The sequence below is a fragment of the Barbatula barbatula genome (assembly GCF_947034865.1).
Source record: "Barbatula barbatula genome assembly, chromosome: 12".
Classification (NCBI taxonomy): domain Eukaryota; kingdom Metazoa; phylum Chordata; class Actinopteri; order Cypriniformes; family Nemacheilidae; genus Barbatula; species Barbatula barbatula.
This window is the reverse complement of record NC_136775.1, coordinates 22,017,405-22,043,568: the sequence shown is the minus strand read 5'-3', so window position 1 is coordinate 22,043,568 and position 26,164 is coordinate 22,017,405. Positions and strand designations below refer to the sequence as shown.

The 26,164-nt window shown below is 38.4% G+C and overlaps 1 protein-coding gene across 1 annotated transcript; it reads left to right on the top strand.

Moving 5' to 3' along the window:
* Positions 1-12,541: 12,541 nt before the first annotated feature.
* On the top strand, positions 12,542-22,314 carry prdm1a (PR domain containing 1a, with ZNF domain). Its single transcript, XM_079469927.1, has 7 exons — positions 12,542-12,694; positions 13,960-14,211; positions 15,743-15,862; positions 17,109-17,361; positions 19,055-19,962; positions 20,062-20,190; positions 20,288-22,314. Exons 1-7 carry the CDS (start codon positions 12,668-12,670, stop codon positions 20,873-20,875), a joined length of 2,277 nt encoding a protein of 758 aa, XP_079326053.1. The 5' UTR covers positions 12,542-12,667; the 3' UTR covers positions 20,876-22,314.
* Positions 22,315-26,164: the final 3,850 nt, after the last annotated feature.

Below are 26,164 nucleotides of genomic sequence, written 5' to 3'. Positions count from 1 at the left end.
ACATGCATCATGCCTTTGAGCAAACTAATCAAGCAACATGCAGTGTGTTCTATATCCATCATTCCAAATAAATACAAATTTAATCTTTTAGTTTGTTAAGAAAATAAGCTGCATGATCCTACGTGTCCGGGGACCCTGGGTAATCCATAGGGGAGGGACATAGAAACGTGTGAATTAATGAAATATCGTGAAATAAAACTGATAACAATAGTCGCCGTATAATGCAATGTATCATATTAACAGAAAGAATTTGAGATTAATTCGATCTGAACGTGTTTATTAGTAGACGTCATTACTCCACCACCTGTGTGGCGTCATCAACTAGATTGCTGAACCAACTTGGTTCAAACGATTGATCTCCGACAGAGTTACTACGGTTTCGGGAAACAGTCGTAACTACAGCGTTAATTTAGCCAACGATGCATCTCACTACGGTGGATAACCAGCGAGCACCCCTGTTTAGCATCTAACAAATGCATTTTACAAAAGAAACATTTTTGTATTTGTATTTTATTTCAAAATGCCTGTTCATCCTTTCTGTCTACAGTCATGTTCAACTTTTCAATGTCATTTTATTTTTACAGCGCAATTCACAGTTTTGCATTGCACAGTTTTGCATTTCACAGTTTTGCATTTGCATTGATTTCACGGTTTTGCATTTCATTTTATTTTTATAGAGCCTTTCACGGTTTTGCAAAGCAGCTTTATTAGGCAGTGGTTAAATACACATTAAAACATACAAACACATCACACACCACTGTATAAGGTCAAAACCCTAACCTTTGGATTCTAAATTAAACATGAAATTAAAGTTGTTTTAACCCGTGTTCATTTAATATGACCCAACGGCTGGGTTTGTATCTTTTTTTAGAGTGCATGTTATTGGTAGATATGACTTTTATACAATCCAGCCTCTATCCCCCGCCCTTTCCCTAAATGCAATCCCAGAAACCGCTGCATTTTCAAATAAACACAATTTAGTATATGTTTAATTATACGTTTTTAATGTAACTTTTTAAGACCACAATGCATAAACACGCACAACATCTGGGCTTGTGACTCTTTCACCCCCAAACCCGTCACAGATCTGACGTCTGCTTGTAAATCATCTTTGCTTCTCCCATTAATCCAAGTGTCCCTAAAAGTTTGGTTCAAATATGGTGACCTTGTGCATTTCTTCTTCATAAAACACACACACATACTAATACACATGTGTTATTTAGTGACAGAGGGGGGGTTCGAAGGTGAAGTTACTTAGATGAGTTTTAATCAGGGAAGGCCTTGTCCTGGACAAATTTGTGGCCCCTCGTCCTAATTCATCTCCTGGACTCCATCCTTGAGTTGTCTCTCTTACTAATGAAAAGGGTTCATTCCACCTGAAGGTCAGCTAGACTCGTCTCATCACTCTCTCCTCCTCTCTGCTCCCTTCTCTCTTTTGCTCTCTTTTATTTTCTCTTTCCAAGTCTTAATCGCCCAATCCCATTTTTAAGAATTGTTATTTACCATTATAAGGTGATCATTTATTTACATTTATGTCAGACCTATAAGGCTGTCTTTCTGTTGTAGAACACTAAAGTAAATTTAGCAAAATGGTTAGGCGGCATTTCGGAACGGAACGGAGGTCTCAAGATCCAAACCTAAGAGACAGATGCAATAATATCAAGAATGTGTTTTAGGAACTACAGTTCTACAGTGCAGTCAGTATATTTTGTATAAGTATTTTGTCAGCCAACATGTTTTGACATTTATATTTTGACATTATTTGATCAAATAAAGTGCTTGTGCAAATGCTTGCTCATATGACACAGATGTGTCTTTTCTCTTTTATCATGTAAACATTTCTCCAATCGTTCGTATGAAAAAACGCAGCTTGGACGTGTCTCCTTTTGTTTCATGAAGACAGAATGTGGATACAAACTGTATGTTTGAGTCAACTATCCCTTCAAAGTTTTCACAGGCTCATTAGGGCCCTCCTGGTGATTTTGGTTGGTTTGATTGAGAAGAGAGAATAAAAGTCTACAGATTTCCCCGGGGTACCTTGATAAACTCTGAGTGAGGCACACACACATGCAGTCAATACTTGACCATGATAACTGCAGCCCCATCTGTTGCTGAGACCCCACCGCCTCACTGAGGTTACTTCATCAATTAAAGGTAATTAGCAGCCGTCAGATTGTGTATGGAAATTGCCGTCCAAGCAGTGCTGTGTGTGTGTTTTCATACATTGTGGGGATGTCTTACTCACTGCTGGCAGTTTGTGCAGCACGAGTCATTACGTCTATGGAAAGTCCACACAGAATGTGTATGTGTGCGTGAATGCGTGCGTGTGTTAAATGATCCTGTTGAATCTGACACGATAACACATTGCTAGCCGCGAGTAAATTATATTACAGATGATATTACTTGTGTCAGATCTTCTCCTCCTCAAATTCTTTACTGCCAGAGTGTGCGCAGGTCTTTGTGTTGGTAAATGTGTTTGCGTGGCCTCATCTTGACAGCTGCGATACAGATGAAACATTTGTCATGTCCTGCATCTCTCATAACAGTTTCTTTAAAGAGAACGAAGAGAGGGCCCGTTAACACACACATCACTGCAGAATGCTGAATCTCTACATAAAACACACACACAGATGCTGCTGACACGGTGGCTTGAATTGCTTAAAGTTTGAAGCCATGAGGACCGGCCAGAGGAACAATTCAGTGAGTCACAGACTCCACACAAATACACACACACACACACACCGAACACACACACAAACGACCGCACACACAGAGGTTTGTTTAAGACGTTGTAGGGCTTTTCCGTAGACATAATGATTTTTATACTGAACAAACATTCTGCATTCTTACATTTTCAAATAAACATAATTTGGTATGTTTAATAAACCATTTGAATTGTGGGGACTGTTTGAACACTGTAAGGTGTGCATTAATACCGTTTAGTACATGGGACGTTCCAGTCAGTTTGAAATGAACTGGTGTAAATAACTACTGTTTTCACCTGTCTGATCAAGAATTACACTGTAAACACCAAAATATGCTTAAACTTGTTTTTAACTTGACAAAGGACCATGGTTTAAGCGGAATAATCCACGGCTAGCCGTGCATTAAAGGATTTAATGCACTTCGCTTCGTGTGGTTCTTTGCCTCCACCAGCCATGGATTATCCCTTACATATACTGTATAAACTGTATATATTTATATATGCGACTGATTCCTGCAGCAGTTGTTGCGAGCACAGGTGTCAGTGAATCGCACCGTGAAAGAAAACAGAACTTGACTGTCCACAGCGGACTGTCAGCATTTATCTCTGTCACTTCACATCTTGCTTCACATTTTTTCCTGTTTCACCTTGATCTTTGTGTATGGTGTCAGCTTTTATTGTCTCTAAAAGTGGTGTGAAGGATTTGTGACCTTTGACCCATGAGGTATTAATAGAGTGCCTGTCAGGGGTCAGGTACTGTGGCTCTATTGTACATGTGAGATTCAAGAAAGCAAAGCATTTATGTTATGCCAATCCTGAAATGTCTTTTTTGACAGGACCGTTTCTGTAATCCTGTGCCTCACAGAAAGAGGTGTATGTAATTTCATATAGGAAATGGATTGTGGACAACCTTTCTATTAACCAATCAGATTGCAGGTTTAAGTTTAGGATTAATGTTACATTTACTGTAGGACCGTTTTTATTAACTTACTTTTCCTTCTTATTTTAGGGGTAAACTGCGGTTAGGGTTGGGTCATGGATAGGACTTCAACAGCAAAAGATGTCCATGTGAGCGTGGTCATAATGTAAACTCTGAAGTCATAACTAAAGAACATGCTAAACTGAAAGTCGATCTCTACTGTGGCAGATAATGGGAAGGAGAGAGAGAGAGAGAGCGAGAAGCTTTCACTGACAGTAAAGAGTGCACGCAGCAGAACAGAGGAGAGAGCGCGAGGTGATGGGGGGAAAATGAAGAGATGAGAGCTGTAATGGAGTTCTGTTACAGAACGCAAAGAAAGAAAAACAATGGCTGTCGTTAAAAGGGAATGTGGCAAGTGTGTGGCAGACGGCCACTGAACCCCTGACCCTCAGCTGCTCCGGAGCTGCCCGTCTGCGTGCTGCAGGGCGACAGGTGATGCCGCTAACATTCGCCTGTTTGGGATAACTGGAGTGACTCATGTTTCAGATGATTTGTGCACAAGGACGGAGCCGCGGCTCACACACACGGGCCGACACTTTCTACAAGCAATCTCACCGGACGGCAACATGTGCTAAAAGTACACACATGCACATTTGGTGTTAAGCACTAGCATGCGTACAGGAAAGCAAAATCCTGCTCACTTTCAACACACACAGCAATGTGGCAACAGTCCAGTAAATACTACTACAACATCCAGGCCTACTGATACCTTTATCAGGATGTACTGCCTAGCGGGGGAAACCTCAATATGTTTGATTTTATAATGGCATAAAACAAGCTGAATTGCCACCCTGCATATTCTCTGAAGCGTTGTTATGACTCATAAACAAGTGACGCATACGCATTTAACAAATATTGCAAGTTTCTGTTGTTCAGCCACTGATCTTTGTGTGTGTTCTCTGTAACCATTTGCTCCAACCTGTGTGTTCTTGTTTGTTTTGTGTCTCTGTGTTTGTCAATTAGAATCAATTTGTAAATTCAGCTGCTGGTACAGCACCCACCAGCACAACCCCACCCACTCACACTCACACACACACACTAGCTGCAAGTCAGTGTGTGTGTCAGGCTGACGTTACAACTGTGTAAAGTCTAAATTGTAACGAAAAACATCAAAATGCATTTCGATGAAGAAAATGTATGTGCCTTTAATAATGCACGACAAATAATACAACTGTTATATTTATTAAATACATATTGATTGTTATTATTTTATCTTGATTACCTGCTCATGTTTGATATACAGAGGGAAAGTTCCTGCTCAATCTTATACATTTAGTCATTTAGCAGATGATTTCATTTAAAAAAGCGACTTATAAATGAGGTAAACAATGGAAGCTATTGGAACAATATTAGTACAACAAAAAGCATAAGTGCAATGGAACTGTTCTCTTATTGCCTACCACAGGCTACATCTTTTTTTTCTTTTGAACTGATCGTTCAGGTGCTGACGGAAGAGACGTGTTTTCTTAAAGATTGCTTCTCTGCATTTCTCTTAACCTATCTCTCTATCTGTCCCATACACAGGACACAGGTAAGAACAATATTTGATATGAATTGGCAGTAAATCACAATCAATGCTCGACTAGTTTAACTGTCAGGTCAAAGGTGTCTCTCTGAGACTTTCTGTTTTCATACAGAGAACTTTGTACATGTGTGTGTGTGTGACCACCAGCTTTCATTACTCATGTTGCTGTTGGTTTCAGCCACTGACTCATGACAGATAAAGATGGGTGTGCATTTGTTTATGTTTTTGACTGCTCACAATGTGTTTGTGTTATTGTGTCACAGGTCACTCTTTCTTCTGTTCTTTCTTGTAAAGAGTTGCGCTAATAATTGCAGGTTTTGCTCCTATGACTTCCTGTGTAATTATTTTGCGGCTAGCGAGCTGCCAGCCATCGGCATGTCTGTGTGTAAGTCGTCATTTTGTCTCAGATGAGAGGCGTCACTCGGCCATTCAGGTGAGGTGTGACTCACTCTGGTCGAAGGATCTGTTAAACACAGGGGAGTTCGAGTGGCCAGTCAAACAGTCTCCATGTGTTTGTCAAGGGTTGTCATTCAATGATACAATCAACACATACACGCACTTACACTCATTTGATTCTTTAACAGCAGGCATGCGTCTGTAAGTTTATGAACAGTGCCGGGTGTGTGTTTGCTGTGCGTGTTTGCGATTGTAGGATTAATGGGGTTTTAAAGGGGCAGCGTCAGAAACATCTCCGTCCTCCTGCAGGGCTCCAGCTTTGAGAGCAGCTGTAATTACAGGTCTACTGTCAATCGTCAACAAATTACGGGGATCAGAGTCTCTTTCACATATATAGACACGCACGCATACAGACAGATATTTTTAGCTGCTTATAGTTGCCAAGATGCTCTGAGATTAAAACATACCTGTTTTGCATTTATCTGACTAACCAGTAACTGTCAAGCTCTGTCATAGGGAAAAAATGGTGTTTCGTGTTGTTCATTCTCTTCCTCGCCTCAGCTTTAATCCTACTAGTAACATGGCCTGGTAAACTTCCAGTACTGTTTAGCATGTTGACAAAATGTTAAATGCTCTCCTACTTGGCATCTGACAAATAAATAAATGTAAATGTAAAAGTTTTGAATAATAAGTGTGCACCGAGCATTTCTTTCTAAATGACAGCATATCCAACAAAAGCGGCAAATACAAAAACATTGCTCTGCAAATATTGTCTGTTAAAATAAGCCCTTACTGTATGCTGTAGGTATACAAAATATGAAGAGTTTGTTTTCAAAATGAGATAACTTTTTACATTTTCATAAATTTTGTTTTTTATTATGTTACCATGCTTTTATTGTGTTAGTTAGCTGTATTAAGTTATTATGGCTTAAATCAAAACAAACCAACTGCAGTTTCATTGATTGTAATTGGAATGCACAGCAAAAAAACATGATTTTGGAACCAAACTCTTCATATATTAATGAACATATTCAAAATATTTCTGAAACATCACACTCATCACAAACATCTGAATTTCATGTAGAAATATGCAACTCTTTTCTCAAGTATGTACCTTTACAAAACCTGTTTATTTGCTGCAAACTGTCATTTATTTAAGGCAAATCAGTGGCAATGTGTGCCAGAAGTTTGGCACAGGGATTGACGTTTTACTTTTGACTACATTTACATGGACATCAGTAATCTTATTATTTGAGTAAGACAATATTATGATTCAGGCGTTAACGTGACTTTCTTTAAGAATACACCTTTCAAGTTCCAGTTTTACATTAAAGTACATAGATTGATTATAAGTCCTTTTATAGCCTACGTCATTTTAATTCCCCACGTGATGTTACGTTCCTGCTCTTGAGGCCATCAAGGCACTTCATAATATAAATTTCTTTGAGAATTGTTAACATTATCCTCGTTTCCCGTTTGGAAGATAAGCTTTGAAGCCATTTTCTTTTGTTTACGGTCAAACGGTTGACCACTGCCGTGTGTGTATCCTGTCGCAAACTGCCACGGAAGTCCTACACGCCGGTAATAATGCAATTAAGACGTGTACATGTCTATACTGCACTTCCATAATGCGTCTAAAATAGGAATATTCAATTCGATTTGTGTTTAGTACGATTTTGACTTGTTTTGCGTGTGTGTATGTACATTTACATTTAGTCATTTATCAAACATCATCAGTCTTTTTTGCCATAGTCCGCATAATGCTCATGACTGCATTTGACAAGTTGGGTCAAAAAGAGGGCACCCAGAGGTGGATTGGGGTAAATCAACACCCCACAACTTTACACAACATTTAAAGAGACCCCCACTGACCACCCACACCAGACAGCATTGGTCACTGATGGATAACAGCTATCTATTTCTATGGTGACATAAGAGCTCCTTTCCATGTCCTCTAAATATTGACTTCATGTAAAAAGACATTGTCCAACAAGTTTTATTGTAGCTGCAGAAAGGGAGAAAGGATATTGCGTTTGCTTGTTAAATGAAAGCTCAGCGATATTATCCTAACTGTTTTGATATCACTTTGTTTCTTTTAAATACTATAAAAACGAATGATTGGAAAATTAATGTTAAATAAATCAGCGAGTTTATGCATTAGGTCCTTGATCAAACAGACTCATTGTTCTGACTGTGGTCACATACAAACAAATACTAATGTATGGTTTTTTATATAGTGACATGGTGGGGTTTTTTCGATCGCCTAACCCTCCCCAAAACGTTACCCTACAATTTCTCTAGAACATTTTTGTATGTTTATTAAGCCACCAAACCACGTTTACATCATGATAGTCTCATAATTATTGGTTTGTAACCTTAGGTTACCTAACCTGTATACCTGTATACCACACAAACAAGTATACACTCGTCTGTTACACCCATCACTCATTATATCACCCACACATACAGTATATACACACAGACCGTCATTTTAAACCTATTAATAATCGACAAGACACATACTAAAGTAAAAAAGTAAGAGTCTTTCTATGTGTGGCATGAATTATTAATTTGTTTATAATGCTGAAGAAATATTTGCAGACATTACACTGCCAGACACAGACCTGCGACAATCTCTGCTTAATGTTACATGCTTAGAGTATATTCATAAAACATCATCCAGTTGGTTTCAGAATCAAACATCAATAATATTTTATTGAATTATGTATTTTGTTACTTGTTAAATAACATTATATAATATTATCTTTATATCTATAGAGAATGATGTTAATGATGTAAATCGGGCACACTTGATCCTTACAATAAACCGAAAGTGTCAATTATTATAAAGATATCTCTACTTTAATCAATTTAATGTCGTTTTGTAATTGTTGTTATTATTACCCGTTTTGAGATATTCACGTTTGTGTTTTTCGTACAGACACACAAGCACAACTGCTCAAACACGTTCACTGTATACACACACACACACACACACACACACGCATACAAACAGTACTCTATGACTCTGGTGGCCTGTTACATTTGGAGGTGGTAAAGGTATCGCCATTCGATTTGTTGGCAGAGATCCATAATAAATATTTCCTCTAGCTGAGAACTGTGCCAAATATGATGGACCAAAAGGATTCGTATGCACTATATTTGAGATAAATGCGTGTTGAAACATGAAGCACATAATCGCTAGTCTGTTTTTTTCAAAGTTATTATTGAATTATTTCTAGATAAATCTGAAACTGTTTTTGAGTATTTGGTCCTGGTGTTTGTGTGGAGGTGCTGGAGAGTGAGGGCATGTGTGGTTACACTGTATTTCTGGCTTTGTTCTTCCCACATGCTTTTCTCTGCCACTTTGATGGGAGGATGGTGCGCGCATGTGTGTGCATGCGTATGTCTTGTGTAAAGATCAGAGAGACTCAGAAAGCAAAGGAAGTGTGCCACTGGGGTAAACTCACTTACATGGACTCTATTATCAACTATACATAACATTAGCTTACGCATGAGTAAATGTTTTTGTGACTACAATAAATTTCACTTAAAAGGATTGCTGCCAAGAAGCTGCTGTGTTCTGCACATGAACTGGTATTAAACTATTGTTATGCATATGTTATGACAAACAAGTAATGTTATACAGAAAAAGAAAATAAAACAGCATAATGTATTAAGATTATAAATGAGTAATTATTGGCTTTATTTAGTGAAGACAGAGGTGAGCAGCGGAACCAAAAATATATGTTACTTTAAATTAAATATAACATAGAAATATACTTTGCAGACACAGGAATCGGGAGTTATATTGTCATTTAAGTTTCCAGTAGCCTACTTATAATAGTTTAAATGATATACTTCAATTGAGCAATTTACAGTTTCTAAAAATGCAACTTAGTATCAATTCCAGTTCATTTTCATCAATGTACATTGCATAGAGAAATACTTGCAATAACACCATGTGTTTGAATACCCTATACTGTCTTTATTTATTAATCTACTACTATTAATCCACTATTTTCTACTATTAATCCACTATTTATTATAATGTATGTAAGGCTGCGTTGCAACAAGTTAAAACATGAAAAGTGCAAAAGAAATCAAATTGAATTGAATATATAACGTATAGAGTTAACTCTGTGTGGGTGAGCATTTCAGGATTTCCTGCATTTCATGATTCTCCCCTGCTGATATGTTTGCTTTGTTAATGAGTTCATTAATCCTAATGAGGATCCTTGTGTGTTTTGAGATCTCTCTGTCTGTATTGTATCATTTACAATCATTAAAACAAGTAGGTAAAATGTACTAATGTACTAGTTTTGTACTAAAACCCATGTATGCCTATTGAGCCATTCATTTGATTATCACTTCTAGTCAATAAACAGTCAAAATCAAATAAAAACATCAGTCAGTATGTACATTTCTATAGACACTTGCCTAAATCCATATAAAAATATCATTTATTTCACGTCATATTTTCTTTGTGTACATTGTATAAATAAAGTTTTCATTTTTGTGCCTAAATGATTTCTCATTGTAGACACAATTTTCTTTTACATGTTTTAGTCAAATCTAATATGTTCATTATTTGTGTATATGTTTCCAAAAGTTATGATTGTTAAGTACAATTGTGATATGAAAAAAAAAAGTTAATTAGAAATATTACTGAACTGGTGAATCTTCTTTCCGTAATATTCACGCTCCATTCATAAAGTTAATAAAGTCTTGTGCTGTGCAGCTGAACTTGGTCTATTTTGTTCAAATGAATTCATCCAGATCCTGTGACAAATAATTGTGTTTTTATTGGTTTAGAAAACAAAATGAATCTCAGTAAATTCAGACAGTTAGTAATACCTGTCACAATTTTAGTATGCTCCTCAATTAGTACAGATAGTGTCTGTCTAGTCATTAGTATTAATCATCATGCCGCCCCCGCTGATGTCGTAAAGAGACAGATATATCTCCAGATGGCTGCTTTGAGGAAGTGGAGGGATTAGGAACTCCATGTTACCCCACATGAAAAGCACTGGGAAGGGTATCATACAGAACGTGCTGAACACATGCAGATCTGCCTCTCTGAAACACTCACACACGCACGTATTTACTTAGCTATGTGAATGGAAGGATAGCATAGACTTCTAGTTTTTATGTGTGGCTTATTAAAATGACTACATACCAACTGTCAGCCAGACCCTAATGAAAAATCTAAGAGTACATGGTTTTATTTTTACAATTACTTCACAATCATTTGACTTATTTACTTTTCCAATATTATAATGACAATGTCTCCAAATTTAGCCACAGCAAAGTTTTCCCACATTGATCTCATCTCTGGGAATATTTGTTTTCTTCAAAGTAAAGCTAAGCTATTTTCACTTGTGTTATTCATATGTTCTTTTTTCTTTCCCTGTGGTGCGGCCATGTAATGAGCTCTCTGTAAAACTAACGCTGCTGTCAGGTTTGTCGAGGCACTATTGTTTACTACTTTTCTTTCAGGCCACATTAAACCCTTTATATAGACAGTAAAAGGACCATTTGAATTTGACTTCAGAGTCCACCCTGCCCCCTGGCCTCACCTTCTTCAGAGAAAGAGAAGGTGACTGATCAAGCCCTAGAGGGTTTTAACTCTCTCAAGGTAGATGATAGCAGCGATGGCCTTGGCCAAGACATAACAGCTCTCCACTACAACTCTTGATCAGTGTTTTAGACCTGGTCATTCTGGCCCATCTTATGATGATGATTTCAGTGTGAGCAGCTGTGGACCGGATTGGGGTGGGTTGTGGTCTGAGTGGGTTTTGGGCAGCCCCTGGGGCTCAAACAATCTTCTGGGTTGTCTGCTGCCAGGAAATAGGTTGTGACTGATGTGGTCAGCTCTTCGTCACCAGCTGAATTTTGGATGGGTGACAGTGTTTCTGCATGTGAACGAGTGGTCTGCACTGGCCTTTGCAAAGAGAGATTTTAGACAAAATGTACAATGCATTTGGAAATATAAATATAAAAAAATTAACCTGCACAAGACTTATACTTAAATGTATATGATCGATGGTTTTGTATGATGATCGATCAGTGTGTACATCCTTAGGATGCTCCCTGGTATTTGAAGACCGTTCTAAAGCTCAGACAATGGGACAGAGAATGCAGGTGGGAATGGAAGGGGCGTGAGGTTGGGTGTATGAAGAGGAACAAGGACGTCAGTCAGCTCCCAGTAAACGGCACTATAGTAACTGAATCACCGTCACAGGATGTCCTTCCTTCACAGGAAGGGAAGAGAAGATACATCAACATGTTCGCTTTTCTCTTCAAAAAAGAATTTACCTCTGGGTCTTTGTTTCAAAGCAGCCCCTCCGTGCCCCTCCGTGTCTCAACAATTCAAGGACTGTTTCCAGCATTTCAAATAAATCATTTTCACTTCACAACTATGCTGTAAATTGTATTTTCTCTCTCTCAAAAATAAAATGTCTGTGAAAAAGAGTCCAGAAGTGTTAGTCTTTAACTTTTCTAATGTAACCTTTGTATTATACAATTACAAAATCTAGAAAAGGCACAAGGATTTAGTAGACTCTAAGAAGTCAACCACAGGAAGGTGTTAATGTTTTAAAACAATACAAAATCTTATGAACGTTTTTTGTAATTGTCTCCTAATCATGATACATTTTAAAGTTTTCTATCTGTTTAATAAAAGATGAAAAATTATGAACATAATCGTCTTGTAAATATATCAGACTTTTAATCGTACAGAATTCTCATTTCAATTTTGTCCCTTGAAAAAAAGTGTGTGTGTGTGTGTGTGTGTGAGAGAGAGAGAGAGAGAGAGAGAGATTCCAGCGATATGTGTAGCAGTGGAGTAATTGTTAGATCATCGTCCTCTGGGGGTGGAGTCATGGGCGGAGCCACAGTGCCTTCAACAAGTCAGAGAAACATGCTCAGAGAGTCAGTCAATCTCAGGCACTTCCACGAGAAGTCACTTACCATCTGGACTAGCAGAGGAACAGAACAGAACCGTAAGCTGCACCTGTCCCACACACACACACACTCAGGGGAGAGATCACACACAGTCTCTATGTGTGGCTGGGACCAGAGCCTCCTGGTAAGAGCACTTTTGTCTTTTTTCACCTCTTTTGAGAGGTGTTTCGAGTTGTTTTTGTATGGGAACATTTTTGTTTTATTTTATTTTATATATTAATATATTAAATGTTTTAATTTATTTATTCATTACATGTGATGTGGTGGTTTGCTCCTGTGATGTAGATTATCAGTATAATTGGGGCTAAATTAATTATAAATGTAATATAATTCATATAATGTTATACTGTTGGCATTTGTTGAAATGTTATTTAGTTTAAATATAACATTTTTAAATCTCACCTGCAGTTATGATGCTGAATTTATAAAAGTAGTTCTAAATGATTATTTAATTTGAAGATTTTAATTTAAAAATATATAATTGTGTTTCCTTAATATACTGAGATTACTTATGTCCATGTTTGCTAAAGTTGTTCAGTTTCATTATGAGTTTTGATTCTATAATTGTCCTTCGCGGAATTATTTTTAACATATTTAACACATTATGATTAAATACAATGTATTAATATATTTGAAAGTAATTATCAAATAAATATCAAATAATATGTTGCATTTTTATTGTCATTTATGGGCCATTGTTTGATATATATTGAGTAGCTATGAGAAAAAAAAGAGCATAAATCATGTTTCTTCGTTTAGTGTGAAAAAAAACAGTTTTAGATCAGTTCGGCCAGGTTTAACATAGCATAACATCAGCATAGATTTTGGCTTTGAACAGCACACCTTCATGTTTTAGTTTGTAGTTGAAGATTATTGTGTTACTGAGTCTCCCAATAGGAGAAGGTTTTTCTCTCTCTCTCGCTCTCTCTCTCTCACACGCACACATGTATTCACCAGGCTGATTTGGTGGTTCCTTTGCTATGTCACTCAGACTCCAATTTTAGCAACATTCAGATGCAGACAGGACTTCCTTCCTATGTTTTCCTCTGTTTGAGGCTATTCTTCTACCCAGAGGAGAAAACATGGCGAGAGGAAGAGGAACAAGTGATAAAGAAAGAAAGACAGAAATGAAGAGGATAGAGATAGAAAGAAATAGCGATCTCTCTGTCCAGTCCTTATGACCGGGTCAGCATAGCCCTTTAATTCTGTATGAAAAGATTAGAATTGTGAATAATAGAAATTCTCTAGAATTCTTTATTTTTATTTGTGGAGTACAAATATTTTTTTGGGGAAAAAAAAAACTTACCTTTTACCTTATACCTAAATTAATGTTTTATGTTTTAGTTACGTTTGACTGTCTATCTTGTGATTTCTTTCTCATTTTATTAGGCTGCCTCTCATCACAGCTCAGCAATGTTAACTACAGAGGGAGCACCCTACACCACTGACAATGAGGAGTTCAAGATGGACGTAGAAGATGTAGACATGACAAAATGGACAGAGGCTGAGTTTGAAGAGAAATGCACCTACGTAGTGAAGGATCACAGTTGGGAAGGTCCCTTGGAGAAGGTGGACCTCACCTGTGCCGAGGCATCCTTACCTCGAAACCTAGCCTTCAAACACCCAGCGGACTCCAAAGAGGTACGGCTCGCATACTGTCTCATACTGTGCGGCCTCACACATGACACGCTTGTGACATGCAGGCTTTCCTTTTTTAAAAGCACCACCAGATTCTTCAGATTACAGGTGCACACCATATGGCAATGAATGTCATTTCTGCATTGGATTCAATTGGATTCAATTTATTGTCATTACACACATACATGTACAGTGCAACGAAATGTACCTGTATGATCTGATGTCACGAGAAGAGATTGCTTCAGAATGTCACTTACAGTAGACCTGTATGAGCCGAAAATGTCACAAAATCAAAGAGAGAGATGGTTGTGATAACACAACTGGTATTATTATCTGTGTTGTCATCTGAGCTTTTTAAACAAGTTTCACAGAAAATAAAGCGCTCCTGTTTGTGTGCGAGAGAGTGTTTAATAAGCTAGCTCACATTGTTACTCTTCTAACCCAAACACAGCACCATGTGACAAGCTCTTTAAGCCCAAGAGTGCAAAAGTTGAGAGGCCAGTCATATCATTTGTCATTTATTAAAGGTGTTTTATCTGCACCAGACTGCTGTGTTTGTGTCCACGACAATCCACAATCACACTACTTTCCACCTTTTAACAGCTTATGGTGGCTGATTCTTTGATTAAGATTAACTTCTCTTATTTTGAAAGTGTTCACAGATTAATGGGAACAAGGTTATAGATTTTCTCATCAGTGCCTCTGTCTGTCTTATCTCTTCCTGTGAAAAAAAGTGAGCCCCTTTTATGAGCACATGTTTATGAGGTGATAAAGAGTTAACCCTCTTTCTTCAGAAGCACCTGAGCTTCAAACAGGGAAAGAGTGAGTGAAGTCATGTGGTGGCAGAGGAAGATTATAATGATGAGAGAGGATTGGTGGGAAGAACACTATGAAGTGAGCTTAATGAGTTGTAATCGCTCTTTGTGGAAGTTTGTGGTGAGGGCTGTGTGGAAACATGAGGGACGGGAGATTGGTTGTAATAATACTTCGATGCAGACGCATGCCCACACAGAATGTGAGCCGTTCCAAAAAACTATCACAAGTCTTTACAGCCCTTGCATGGTGTGAATTAAATATTTGCCTACTGATTGTGTGCTCAGCATCATAAAAGTTTTCCCCAAATCAATGCTGAAAGGATAGAACTACTAAAGTTCATTTCGAATAAAGCACCTGTATGATCTGATGTCGCGAGAAGAGATTGCTTCAGAAACTGTGCCTGTGTGGTTAATGAGAGGTGAGACGGGACAAACGAGTGGTCTCTCTCAGCCTTAAGACGTGACCTTCATGACCTTTGGTTTCCTGTGGCTGTTAGGAGAGGTGACGGATGAAGAGAGGCATGGCTCCATGTCTTTCGAATTTGCACATCTGGCTCACAATTATTTCTCTCTCTACACACACATGCACATCTTGCTAGTACACATGCAATATTTTTATAGTTCTTATTAGTTTACAAAAATAGAAATCTAATTGTGAACTGAACCACCTTATTGTCAACATTGTAAACCACATATTTTCATTTTGGCTTTTTACCTAGGTCATTGGTGTGGTTAGCAGAGAATACATCCCCAAAGGTACCCGGTTCGGCCCCCTTGTGGGAGAATGCTACACTGCAGAGAATGTCCCGAAAGACGCTAACAGAAAGTACTTCTGGCGGGTGAGTTCGTTTGTTTCAGAACCTCTCAATAAAGTGGGAGTGCGCAAAAAAAGAAACAATCTTTCCTGTTCCACTGACCGACTTCCTGTCTAGTGTTATCGTGGAGATGGGTATGTACAAGCAGTGGGTTTACATGCTCAGGGAGTTCAGAAACTGCTGAGTAAAGATGTGGGAACTGAATTGCTGCATTGGCGCTGAATGAGTGCGAACATGGCCATTCGTTCCACGTAGCGTAATCTTTCTTTGACTGTGCAGTGCTCAGCGAGTGGAACAGGAAGTGCTGAATGACTCTATTGTGAATATATATATATATATACAGTTTGGTTCCAAACTGAGCTAACTCTTTATTTGAGTTTTTATTTTTTTTATTGTGCATTCCAAATAATGTCAATCAAACTGCAGTTGGTTTGTTTTGATTTAAGTCATAATAACTCAAACAATACAGCTAACTAACACAATAAAACACAATCAAATCATGATAACATAATAAAAAACATCATCTCATTTTGGAAACAAACTCTTCATATGTGTCTGAAGAATATGTCAGCCTAATAGACGTATGCAGTTTTTCAGAGAAAAAATATCACAGCCAAACATGTGCCACTAATATAAAAATTACTCAACTCTATCTCTTACTCTCTATCTCTCTCTCTCACCCCATTTTGACTTTCAACTGCTGTTGCTTTTACAGCTGTTGTCACAAAGAAAGGGCAAAGTCAACGTGATCTCGTTTTGTATTGACTTACTTTGTGTCACTTCCGTATTGCTTCCAAATTAAAGATCCTCAAGTGGAAAATATCTGGTCTTCGATCATTCTTTCCTGTGTTACTGTCAAAGCTTTTTCATGTGGACAGATTACTGTTGTCATTTGTGCGACTTTAAAGCATAGAGAAAGAACTAAAGGAAACTTAGTTATGTCAACGTTTTAGAGGGAAACCTTGCTGAGAAATAATGATGTTCCTGGAACTAGCAAGTTCAGGATAAACAACTCACCAAGACAGGAGTCCCCCTGCCACACTTAAGACAAGTCCTAGAACTACATCAGAGAGCTGGATGGATAAACTCTGAGACACCACCAGTGTGGGGGGTGTCTGCTGACTCAGTGTGTTACTTAATAAGACCAAACCCCACTCGTCTGTCTCAGAGACATGAGAATGACACTGGAAGACTAGAACATTGTAATTAAGATAGAGAGAGAAGTATTTACATAAAAAGAGATTTGTTCTAATTTTCTTCACATTTGTAGATTTACTCAAATGGAAAGTTCCATCATTTTGTGGATGGTCTGGATGAGGAGAAGAGCAACTGGATGCGTTATGTGAATCCAGCTCATTCCCAGCAGGAACAGAACCTCGCCGCCTGCCAAAATGGCATGAACATTTTTTTCTATACGGTCAAGGCTATTCCTCCAGACCAGGAGCTGCTGGTGTGGTACTGCCCTGAGTTTGCTAGCCGTCTCAACTACCCAGCCTCTGGAGATCTAATGATGCAAAAACTCAGTAAGTTCTACATAACATTTCATCTTACTCTATGTGCCATTTCTCAAGTAAAAAAACATGTCTACCCCAGTGTAGAGATCTCTTTGTTCTGCAAAACAAAACAGCCTCTTCTGCTAAAATCTGAATTATTTTAACTACTTAGCTTTTCTGTTTTCATCCTCTACAATGCATTTGTTCAGACTAATTCGAATAAACAAAGTTGTAATGTTACAGTCAATCATATTTCAAGGGTACTTTTAAAGTTTCTTTGCTTAACACACTGAAGCAGCAATACAACACTCAAAGCCAAAGTGACGGGACAGAAGGAAAGATTGATACATGAGTGGGGGGATTATAGGTAGGTTGAACAGGCCAGCCAGTGTGACTCCTCTCCCTTGAGTCATGCGCATGCCTTGGAGCTACTGGATGTATCAGACCCCAACAGACATGCACAGAAGCCTGTAATTAGATTTATTTACTCATGGCTTCTACCCATCTACTAAAGACTCAAAAAAGAGGAGCAGACTCTGTATCTTACAACAAACAGTACCAGCCCCAAAGTAACCACTTTCATGACTCAGCCCAATACAATGGGGCTGATATGACTGACACAAACCTCCCACATGAAACAGATTTAGAAAACCCCAATCAGGAGCCATCTGGGGTAAAATGACGTCACACTTATCTCTTGTCATTTTGTTGTCCCACATCAAGAGGTATGGCAGTAGCTTCCTCCTAGCTTTCCAATTGAAAGTAGAGGTGAGGCTAATGAGAGCAAGGAAAAGAATAATAGCATCTCCATTGACTAGTTGAACTTCCTGGTGGTAGGGCTGTGCTGATAGATTGATATCTCTGTGATCACTGGCTGTTTGTTTTTGGCAAGCTCTCTAGGGAGGAAAATAACTGGTTCTATCTGTGGAAGAAAAGTGGGAGGGAAGAACTGATAACCTCTTGGTGTGTTTACACGTAGCTGCTGGGACAGAAGGATAGGGGAGTAGAGGCTATGGTAGATCTTTTGAGGGATACTTATTATCTGCTCAGTCTTATTCATCCTTGAATTCCACACAATTATCCCTGTGAAAGTTCGGTGAACAGGAAGCAGGAAGTTATTTAATTGTTTACATCCTTTTTGATGAGATTAACTATGCAAGATACATGGGAAGGTTATTGTAATTAGCACCCATCTTTTATGAAATGTGGAACTGTTGCAAATAATAAGCATTTGTTCTTGAGACCTGAACATAATTCGCTATAGGCTTGGAACCCCTTTTACTGTGGTGGAGTAAAATGGAAATGTTTTAAGGTTTTGGCATTTTGAAACTCATTTTAGATCCATCACTAAATAAAATTCCTTTAAAGTCTCTGTGGACACTAAGGGGAAGAGATTTAGGCTTGTAGATTTCTATTAGCAGGATACCATCAGTTCCCCACACCCACTCAGTGAACCCCATTAGATAGTATCAGTGCATCCATCCCACCCTGACTGGGGCAGCTGTCAGGCCTCACATCCTGTCTGTAGAACCTAAAACAAGGTAATTTGTCAAAGTGTCACACTAAATTAACCAATGGGTTGCATTGTTGAAACTTAGTTTAAAGAGATCAATGTGCTCTGGGGCAAAGAAACTTAAAAACAGCTATCACTGGAATTACATTTATTAGTTTTTCCCTTTTGGTAAAATGAAAAAATAACATGTGTTACATTGTGTGTCAACAGAACAAAACCTGATTGAACCGAAGAACCCAGTTAAAAGGGAACACAGTGTTTCAGAGATTTTGAAGGATGTACTGCAAGAACCCACCAGACCACTTCCCACTCGTCCCCACTGCCTCACGAGCCCAGACCGGCCTCTTTACTCCACTGTTCCCTTTTCACTGCGTTCCACCCTAAATGAGGAATTCTTAAAGAGTAGCACAGCATTTGTGCCAACTTGCTCTCACAGACAGTATTCTGCAACACCGAGCCCTTCAGCACATAGCAGTCCTGAAAATAGCCCAGTAAGCAGCCCAACATCCCTTGAGCCAAGGGATACCCCGCTCTCCTTTTCCCCAGCACTCTACTGTCGTGGCTTGGGTCATTACCCAGGCTACACATCAGCAAGCCCGATGTCTTTCTACCCTAACCTGCACTACTCACGCTACCTCATGCCTCACTACCCGGTCAGTGGTGTGAGTGGACCACCTTTATTTCCCCACATGTACCCCTTTTACAGCGGATTGGTACCCCCTCATGTACCCTTCCCATCTGAAAGTGGCCGGCAATTTCTGTTAGCACCTGACACTCCTGCTCCTAGGAACATTTTGCACCCAGCAGCCACCAGTGCCTTTTCTGCAGCTACTTCACTGAAAGACAAACTACTCCATGGACATATGCATCCCTACACTCCCACTGGTGGCTCCCCAACAGCTGGTTCTGCAGCCTCCACAGGTAATCTGCCTACTAAGCCTACCTCAGCTCTTTTGGGTACCAGTCGCCCAGAGGACGAGGCCATCAACCTCAGCAAGATGAAGCGAGGCTCTGCAGGCTACAAAAGTTTAGATTACCCATTGAAGAAGCAGAATGGGAAGATCAAATATGAGTGCAATGTCTGCAGCAAGTCTTTTGGTCAACTGTCTAATCTTAAGGTGAGCAAATAAAACAGGACCCCACTATTAATTTTGATTCTGATCTAATGTCTTTACATCTGCTGGTAGTACTCCCAGCTTACCTGACTTTGTTCGCAGGTGCACCTGCGTGTCCACAGCGGCGAACGGCCATTTAAGTGTCAGACCTGTAATAAAGGCTTCACGCAGCTGGCTCACCTGCAGAAACACTTTTTGGTCCACACTGGAGAAAAGCCACATGAATGTCAGGTCAGCAACTTCATTTCAGTAATAACATCCCCTCTTTTAGAAGTCCAACTATGCTGAAGAAAAATGGGATTCTAAAGGTCTGCTTTTTTTTCCGCAGGTGTGTCACAAGCGCTTTAGCAGCACCAGCAACTTAAAAACCCACTTGCGACTACACTCCGGCGAAAAGCCATACCAGTGCAAGATCTGCCCAGCCAAGTTTACACAGTTTGTACACCTCAAACTGCACAAACGTCTGCACACACGGGAACGTCCACACCAGTGCCCACATTGTCACCACAACTACATCCACCTCAGCAGCCTGCGGCTCCATGTCAAAGGCTACTGCATGGCAGCCACCCCTTCTCCAAGCTGCAATTTGGATGAGCTTAACCGTGTCAATGAGGAGATCGAGCGCTTTGACATCAGTGATAATGCTGACAGGTTGGAAGAAATGGAAGGATTTGACATTGAGAGTTTGGTGGAGAAGCAGATCTTTGGAGTACTCTGGCAAGAGATGGATTTTAAAGTCTCTTACCACAAAGGCAACACTGTAGGAGACCTCCGTCCCCCAACACCACCATTACCCGCATATCATCTGAATGATCCTGGCTGTGAGGCCTCTGTCATCAGGGTTTGTTGTAGCAGTCCTCTCTCACTTCTTCCTATCAAGGTTAAAAAGGAGACAGAGGAGGCCATGGAAGACTAGTCAACTAGAGGTTTAGCTGCCTGACTAGTTCTCTAGACTAGGTTGTGGACAGCTTTAAGTGTTCACAATATTTCTTAAAGGAAGCAGGCTTTGGCCTTAATGTTCAGGGACTTAAAGTACTCAGGGCTAGCAGACGTTGAAGTCTATCAGTGGTCTAGTATGTCCTTCACAAATGACAAAGACAATCATTTTCTTTTATTAATATTATTGTTTTATTAATATTATTTGCTCTGTTTGGTGTTTCAATTCGTTTCTTAATCTATTTATTTATTGTTCAGTGTGTCATCTTTCAAAAGCAACACATGGAAATAATGTTTACAATGATTGATTAATTCATTGTTATTTACAATTTTATATATATTTTGTCTAAATGTTTCGTATATGTTGTCATTCTTTTGTGGATAGTTTCTTATAGAAAAGTCTCAGTTGACTGTGATTTCATGATTGCAAAAATCTTACCACATTCATGTTCTTTTTTCTGTGGGCTTCTCTTTGTTAAAGGCCTTTTTTACTCTAGGAAAGGTCAAAGGATATGTATCAATGTTTTATGTAACATTTGTTCTTTTCAAGTTGAGCTGTACACAATATAATAGTTTCAAAAAGGGCATATTATGTATTATTAACAACCGTTACCTCAAAATGTGGGAATGTACTGTATGTGTGTCTGTGTGTATAGTGTGCCTGTATGTTTGTAAGAGATGTCAGTTTGTTTTGCTACTTGAAGAGGAATGAAATGTCTTAAATGTGCAGGTGAACATGTGGACCAAAGAGCAGGCAGTCTGGCTGTGAACCAGAGACTGACTTGTTTTTTTTTAATGTGTGGCACATTACTGATACCAAATTAAACGAGGATGTGTAGCCTAGTTACCAAAGTTATGTCTAGAATGTGGGAATTACGGAGAGAGATATGTGCATATGCAATGTAAGCTGTTGTAGCCCTTTGTTCTGCTGGTCTTTGGTGATGTGTGTGGACACTACATCACTCTGGCCTTTGTATGCACTGATCCTTTTTCTTTCGTCAAATGTTTGTACGTATTCCATGTATGTAATGTGTAAGTGATTTTGTACAGTAAATTTAGTAGGACAGTGACATCAACATGTTCTGTGGGTTAGTAGCATCTCATACACTTTCTGTCCTAAAGTCTAGCAAAGTCTACAGTCAGCTTTAAATTAAATAATAAAATACTGTATTGGTTTAAATACTGGTTTACATAGCTACAGTACAGCTTGACAAATGTAAATTATAATATAATTCTTCAATGATCAATGTACTTGTCCCTTGTGTGTTGACTTTACAGAAGATTTGGTGTCATTCCATACATCACATTTTCAATCAGGGCTATTTCATTGCATAAAGCGCTATCCCACTGTACATATGGAAGGGATAGCCACTCATGTCAGATTTCAGTTATTAAACTATTTATTAAATACAAAATGTCATAATAGGGGGTTATTTGTGTTTTTATAAAGTATTTCAGAATACAAATTACAGCATTAATTTGACATTAAAGGCCCCAAACATATGCTTCCGTTTCAACAGTTTAGACTGAAAGTGTTTGTCATGATTTGAAGGCATATTTCTGAATGTTTCATATTAGTTATGAGTTATGTATACTCACACTGGAACGAGGATAGCATCAGGGATGCCCCCTTCAAGTCATACACTTTTTGCATTGTTCATAGAGCCACTTGTTCAAGCAATTAGAGAAGATGCAGACACACTCAATATAGCACTAAAAGTTGTTCTTTACTCGTAATAATAGGGAAACCACTTTTACTGCTATATAGAACCATATTTTGGTGTTTCGGTGGTTCTTTGGGATGACCAAGGTTCTCCATAGAACCGCTGAAGAACCATACAGGGGCTTGACAGGTTCCTTATATGGAAACGGTGCTATCAAGCACATCGGTAATCCTAAAAGTGCACTAAAAGTAGTTCTTTTCTCGTAATCATAGGGGAACCACTTTTAGTGCCATTTTTGTCTTTATATCGATGACATTCTTATGACTATTTTCAACCCAGACTCAAGTCTACCAAAACTAATTTCATGTCTCATTGCTGTGAATTTAATTTTAATTTTGAATAAATAAATGTATTTTTCCATTTATTTGCAGAAAATGAACACTGGGGAAAAACATCAAAATAACAGAAAAGATTATATGTATTTTTTCAGACCTCAAATACTGCAAAGAAATCAAGTTCATGTTCACTTTTAAGCAATAAAAGAATAATATTTGAACATGGATTAGGGAAGCTCAAAAAATCTTTTTATATGATGACCTGGATTTTGATCAGTTTTCACGCGTCTTTCACATTTGTTGTTGGATGACTTTGTAATTCCTGAAGTTTGATATTCTTGGAATCCTTGTTATCATAATGAAAAACTTTGTACTTATCTAACCAAAGATAAGTTAGATTTTCAAATCTATTTTGAAGTCCAAAATTTTCAAAAAAAAAATTTTTTAAATTGTTTATTGTTTTCAGTGGGTAGAAATTTATATAACTTAGTATCATAACATTCTCTGAAAATGTGAAATAAAAAATTTATTATTGAACAAAAGTATATTACATGAATTTTCCTGAAAAAAATACGTTTTTTGTTTGCTTTTTGTTCATTGTTTTAAATTAAAATGTAGTTTTCTAGAAAGAAATCAATATGTTGGCACAATTTTGATCCCAAACTTTTGAAAGGTAGTGTATACAGCGTATATATATATTAAATAAGAGACTGATTCAAATTTTCTAGATGTATTATGGTCATTTCAGTCCAGTCGTTCCTGAGGTTTGATTTAGTTGAAAATCAACAGTGACATAAAGTCATCCAACAGCAATGTGTAAGATTGACAGCATGACACGAAGACTTTGATAAAAATGTAAGTCACCACATAAAAACCTTTCCTAAACACTGTATATGTACAACTATTACTGCTATATTGCTTAAAATGAATATGAACATGTTTTCTTTGCATTATTTGAGGTCAGAAAAGTTTCTCCAGTGTTCATTTTCTGCAAATAAATGCAAAAAGAAACAATGTTTCTTTTGTTTGAAATATGGGAGCAATTTTGTTAGTAGTTCACAGGATAAAACAAAAATGAACATTTTACCTAAACACATACCTATTGGTACATTTTAAATGTACGTCTCCGAAATGGTCTCTTAATTTTTCCGTGGCTGTATGTCTCTTTCTCTCTATATATACAGTATATATGTATATACATACATATACAGCTCATATAAATAATAATTTAGAAATATCTACTGACATGCAACTATAGAAAGAATGCACTTTCATTGTTTAGCAGATGACGGTAATGTAATGCGTATGTGGCTCAGTCATGCCTGTTCTCTTCCTGATCCAGTTCTGAGAAGTGTGACTACATCAGATGGAATTCCTTTCATAAATTTATAGGCCTCATGTGAGCCTGTGGATGGTATATGGTAATTGGGTGTCGTTATTTCTTGCTGAACACTAAATAACAAAAACTACAGGAAACACCAATCAGAATTTTTTTTTTAAGATATTACCACCATAACTTAAGAAAAAGAAATGTTGTGTGGGGGTCTTCATCATCATCATTCCCTAAATAATCAGAGCACCTCGGGGTCCCTCAGCACCTGTCCATTAGGGGCCGAAGTTTATGACAGGTTGATTATTTGAATGTGACAGAGGGGGGAGGTCAGAAAAAAAAATTAGACGAGACCTCCTGCAGGGGAAGAGGAGAGTGTCTTGTTGTTTGTCTTTCTCCATCCACAGGTTAGTTCCAGGTGCACTCAGATACAAGAGGGATGTTCAGTCCAGACGGAGGGGAAAGTTGTCTTCAGACAGCTCGCACAACTTCACAGGACTCGGCTAAGTTAAGGCCGTCGAGTTTTACTTTTATATCCCGATCATCAAGAGTAGGGGAGTGGATGAGTAAGTGTAGGGGAGTGTAAGGGTAATGTGGGTAGAGTCGGCAAAACTGAGTGGAAAACTCATGAAAGAACTGCAGGAGATATGAACCGTGTCCTTTCCTCTTTAAATCAACTTCAAAGAGTGCTTGCTGCTTTAAACAGATACCTTCTCAACAATTTCCCTACAAACAGAGGACACGAGAAAATGTGTCTGTACCTTCATTATAACACACCTTCATTGAAGGTGAGACGATAGATGAAGGCTAGTGTCCACACTAACATTTTAGTGACCAGTTTACTGAAATGAGTGCTTTAAAAGTGCTATCCTTCACTTTGATGTCCACTCCGCAGCATAAGACCACCACACCCAAGACACGTCCATAATCTAAACTCTTTGTAAAAGATTGACATTTATATTGCAAAAATAAGAATACAGCCCTCTGCGTGATGAACTATAATGTTTGTGTAACTTAATTTTTTTCTAAGCCTCTGCTGTTGCTTAAAAGTCTCTGAGCTAAATGGTGAGGTATGGCACTTTGCAGAGTCCATTGCACTTCACGCTGGTATAACTAATGGTAAAGGGTATAAGGGATTGCACTTTAAACAATTTTTCATTGTTGGCTGCTCTGATGTTATCTCGTTGTTATAAAACAATGCCAATAAAGAACCTGATTGATTAACCTGCGTTTACCAAAAGCATACTTATAGTTACTACGGCCCCAAGTTCTGTTGTTCCAGCATAGTTCAATGATTTCATTGTTTCTGTCAACTTTATGGACAGAACCCAAGCGCAGGCAGATTTGAAGCAGGAACAAGATAATCCAACAAGGTGCCTTCAACAGGGATGATGATAACAAATAATGACATGAACCAACAAGAGACAGAGGGAAACTGGGACTAGATATAGGGAAACACTGACAAGGACTGATGACACAGGGAGAGTGGCGGCAGGTGACATGAATGAAACACTAAAGGAAAGCTAACAGGAGGATTGCACGAGGCAGGTGATGGGAATGAAACACTAAGGGAAAGATGGACCAGGGCTGGAGACAAGACTAACACTAATGGGCCGCTAACAGGGAAACAAGGGGGCGGGACTAAAGGACGCGACACCGGAGAGAGAGCACGGCGTGACAAACCAAAACAATGTTCTCTCTCCACACAAAACACATGGGACTGACATGATCCTGCCACAAGACTCGAAAACCAAGACAAGGAGAGGCAGGATCATGACAGTTTCCCAAAACTAATTTACTTAAATGATGTTGTGTTTTCATAAAATATGAACCACAAACTAAAAATGTTTCAAAGTAAAGGACCAATCCAAAGATCGTTTATGTATTTGTGTTATAATGTATGTTATTCATCTTATTTCGTTTTTCAAGGTTTGATTTAA

Bases quoted from the DNA above. Each gene is read 5' to 3' on its own strand.
- prdm1a (XM_079469927.1), top strand. From the start codon at position 12,668: ATGTGTGGCTGGGACCAGAGCCTCCTG. The intron at 15,863-17,108 runs GTGAGTTCGTTT...TCACATTTGTAG, and splicing joins ACAGAAAGTACTTCTGGCGG to ATTTACTCAAATGGAAAGTT. The intron at 17,362-19,054 runs GTAAGTTCTACA...GTGTGTCAACAG, and splicing joins TCTAATGATGCAAAAACTCA to AACAAAACCTGATTGAACCG.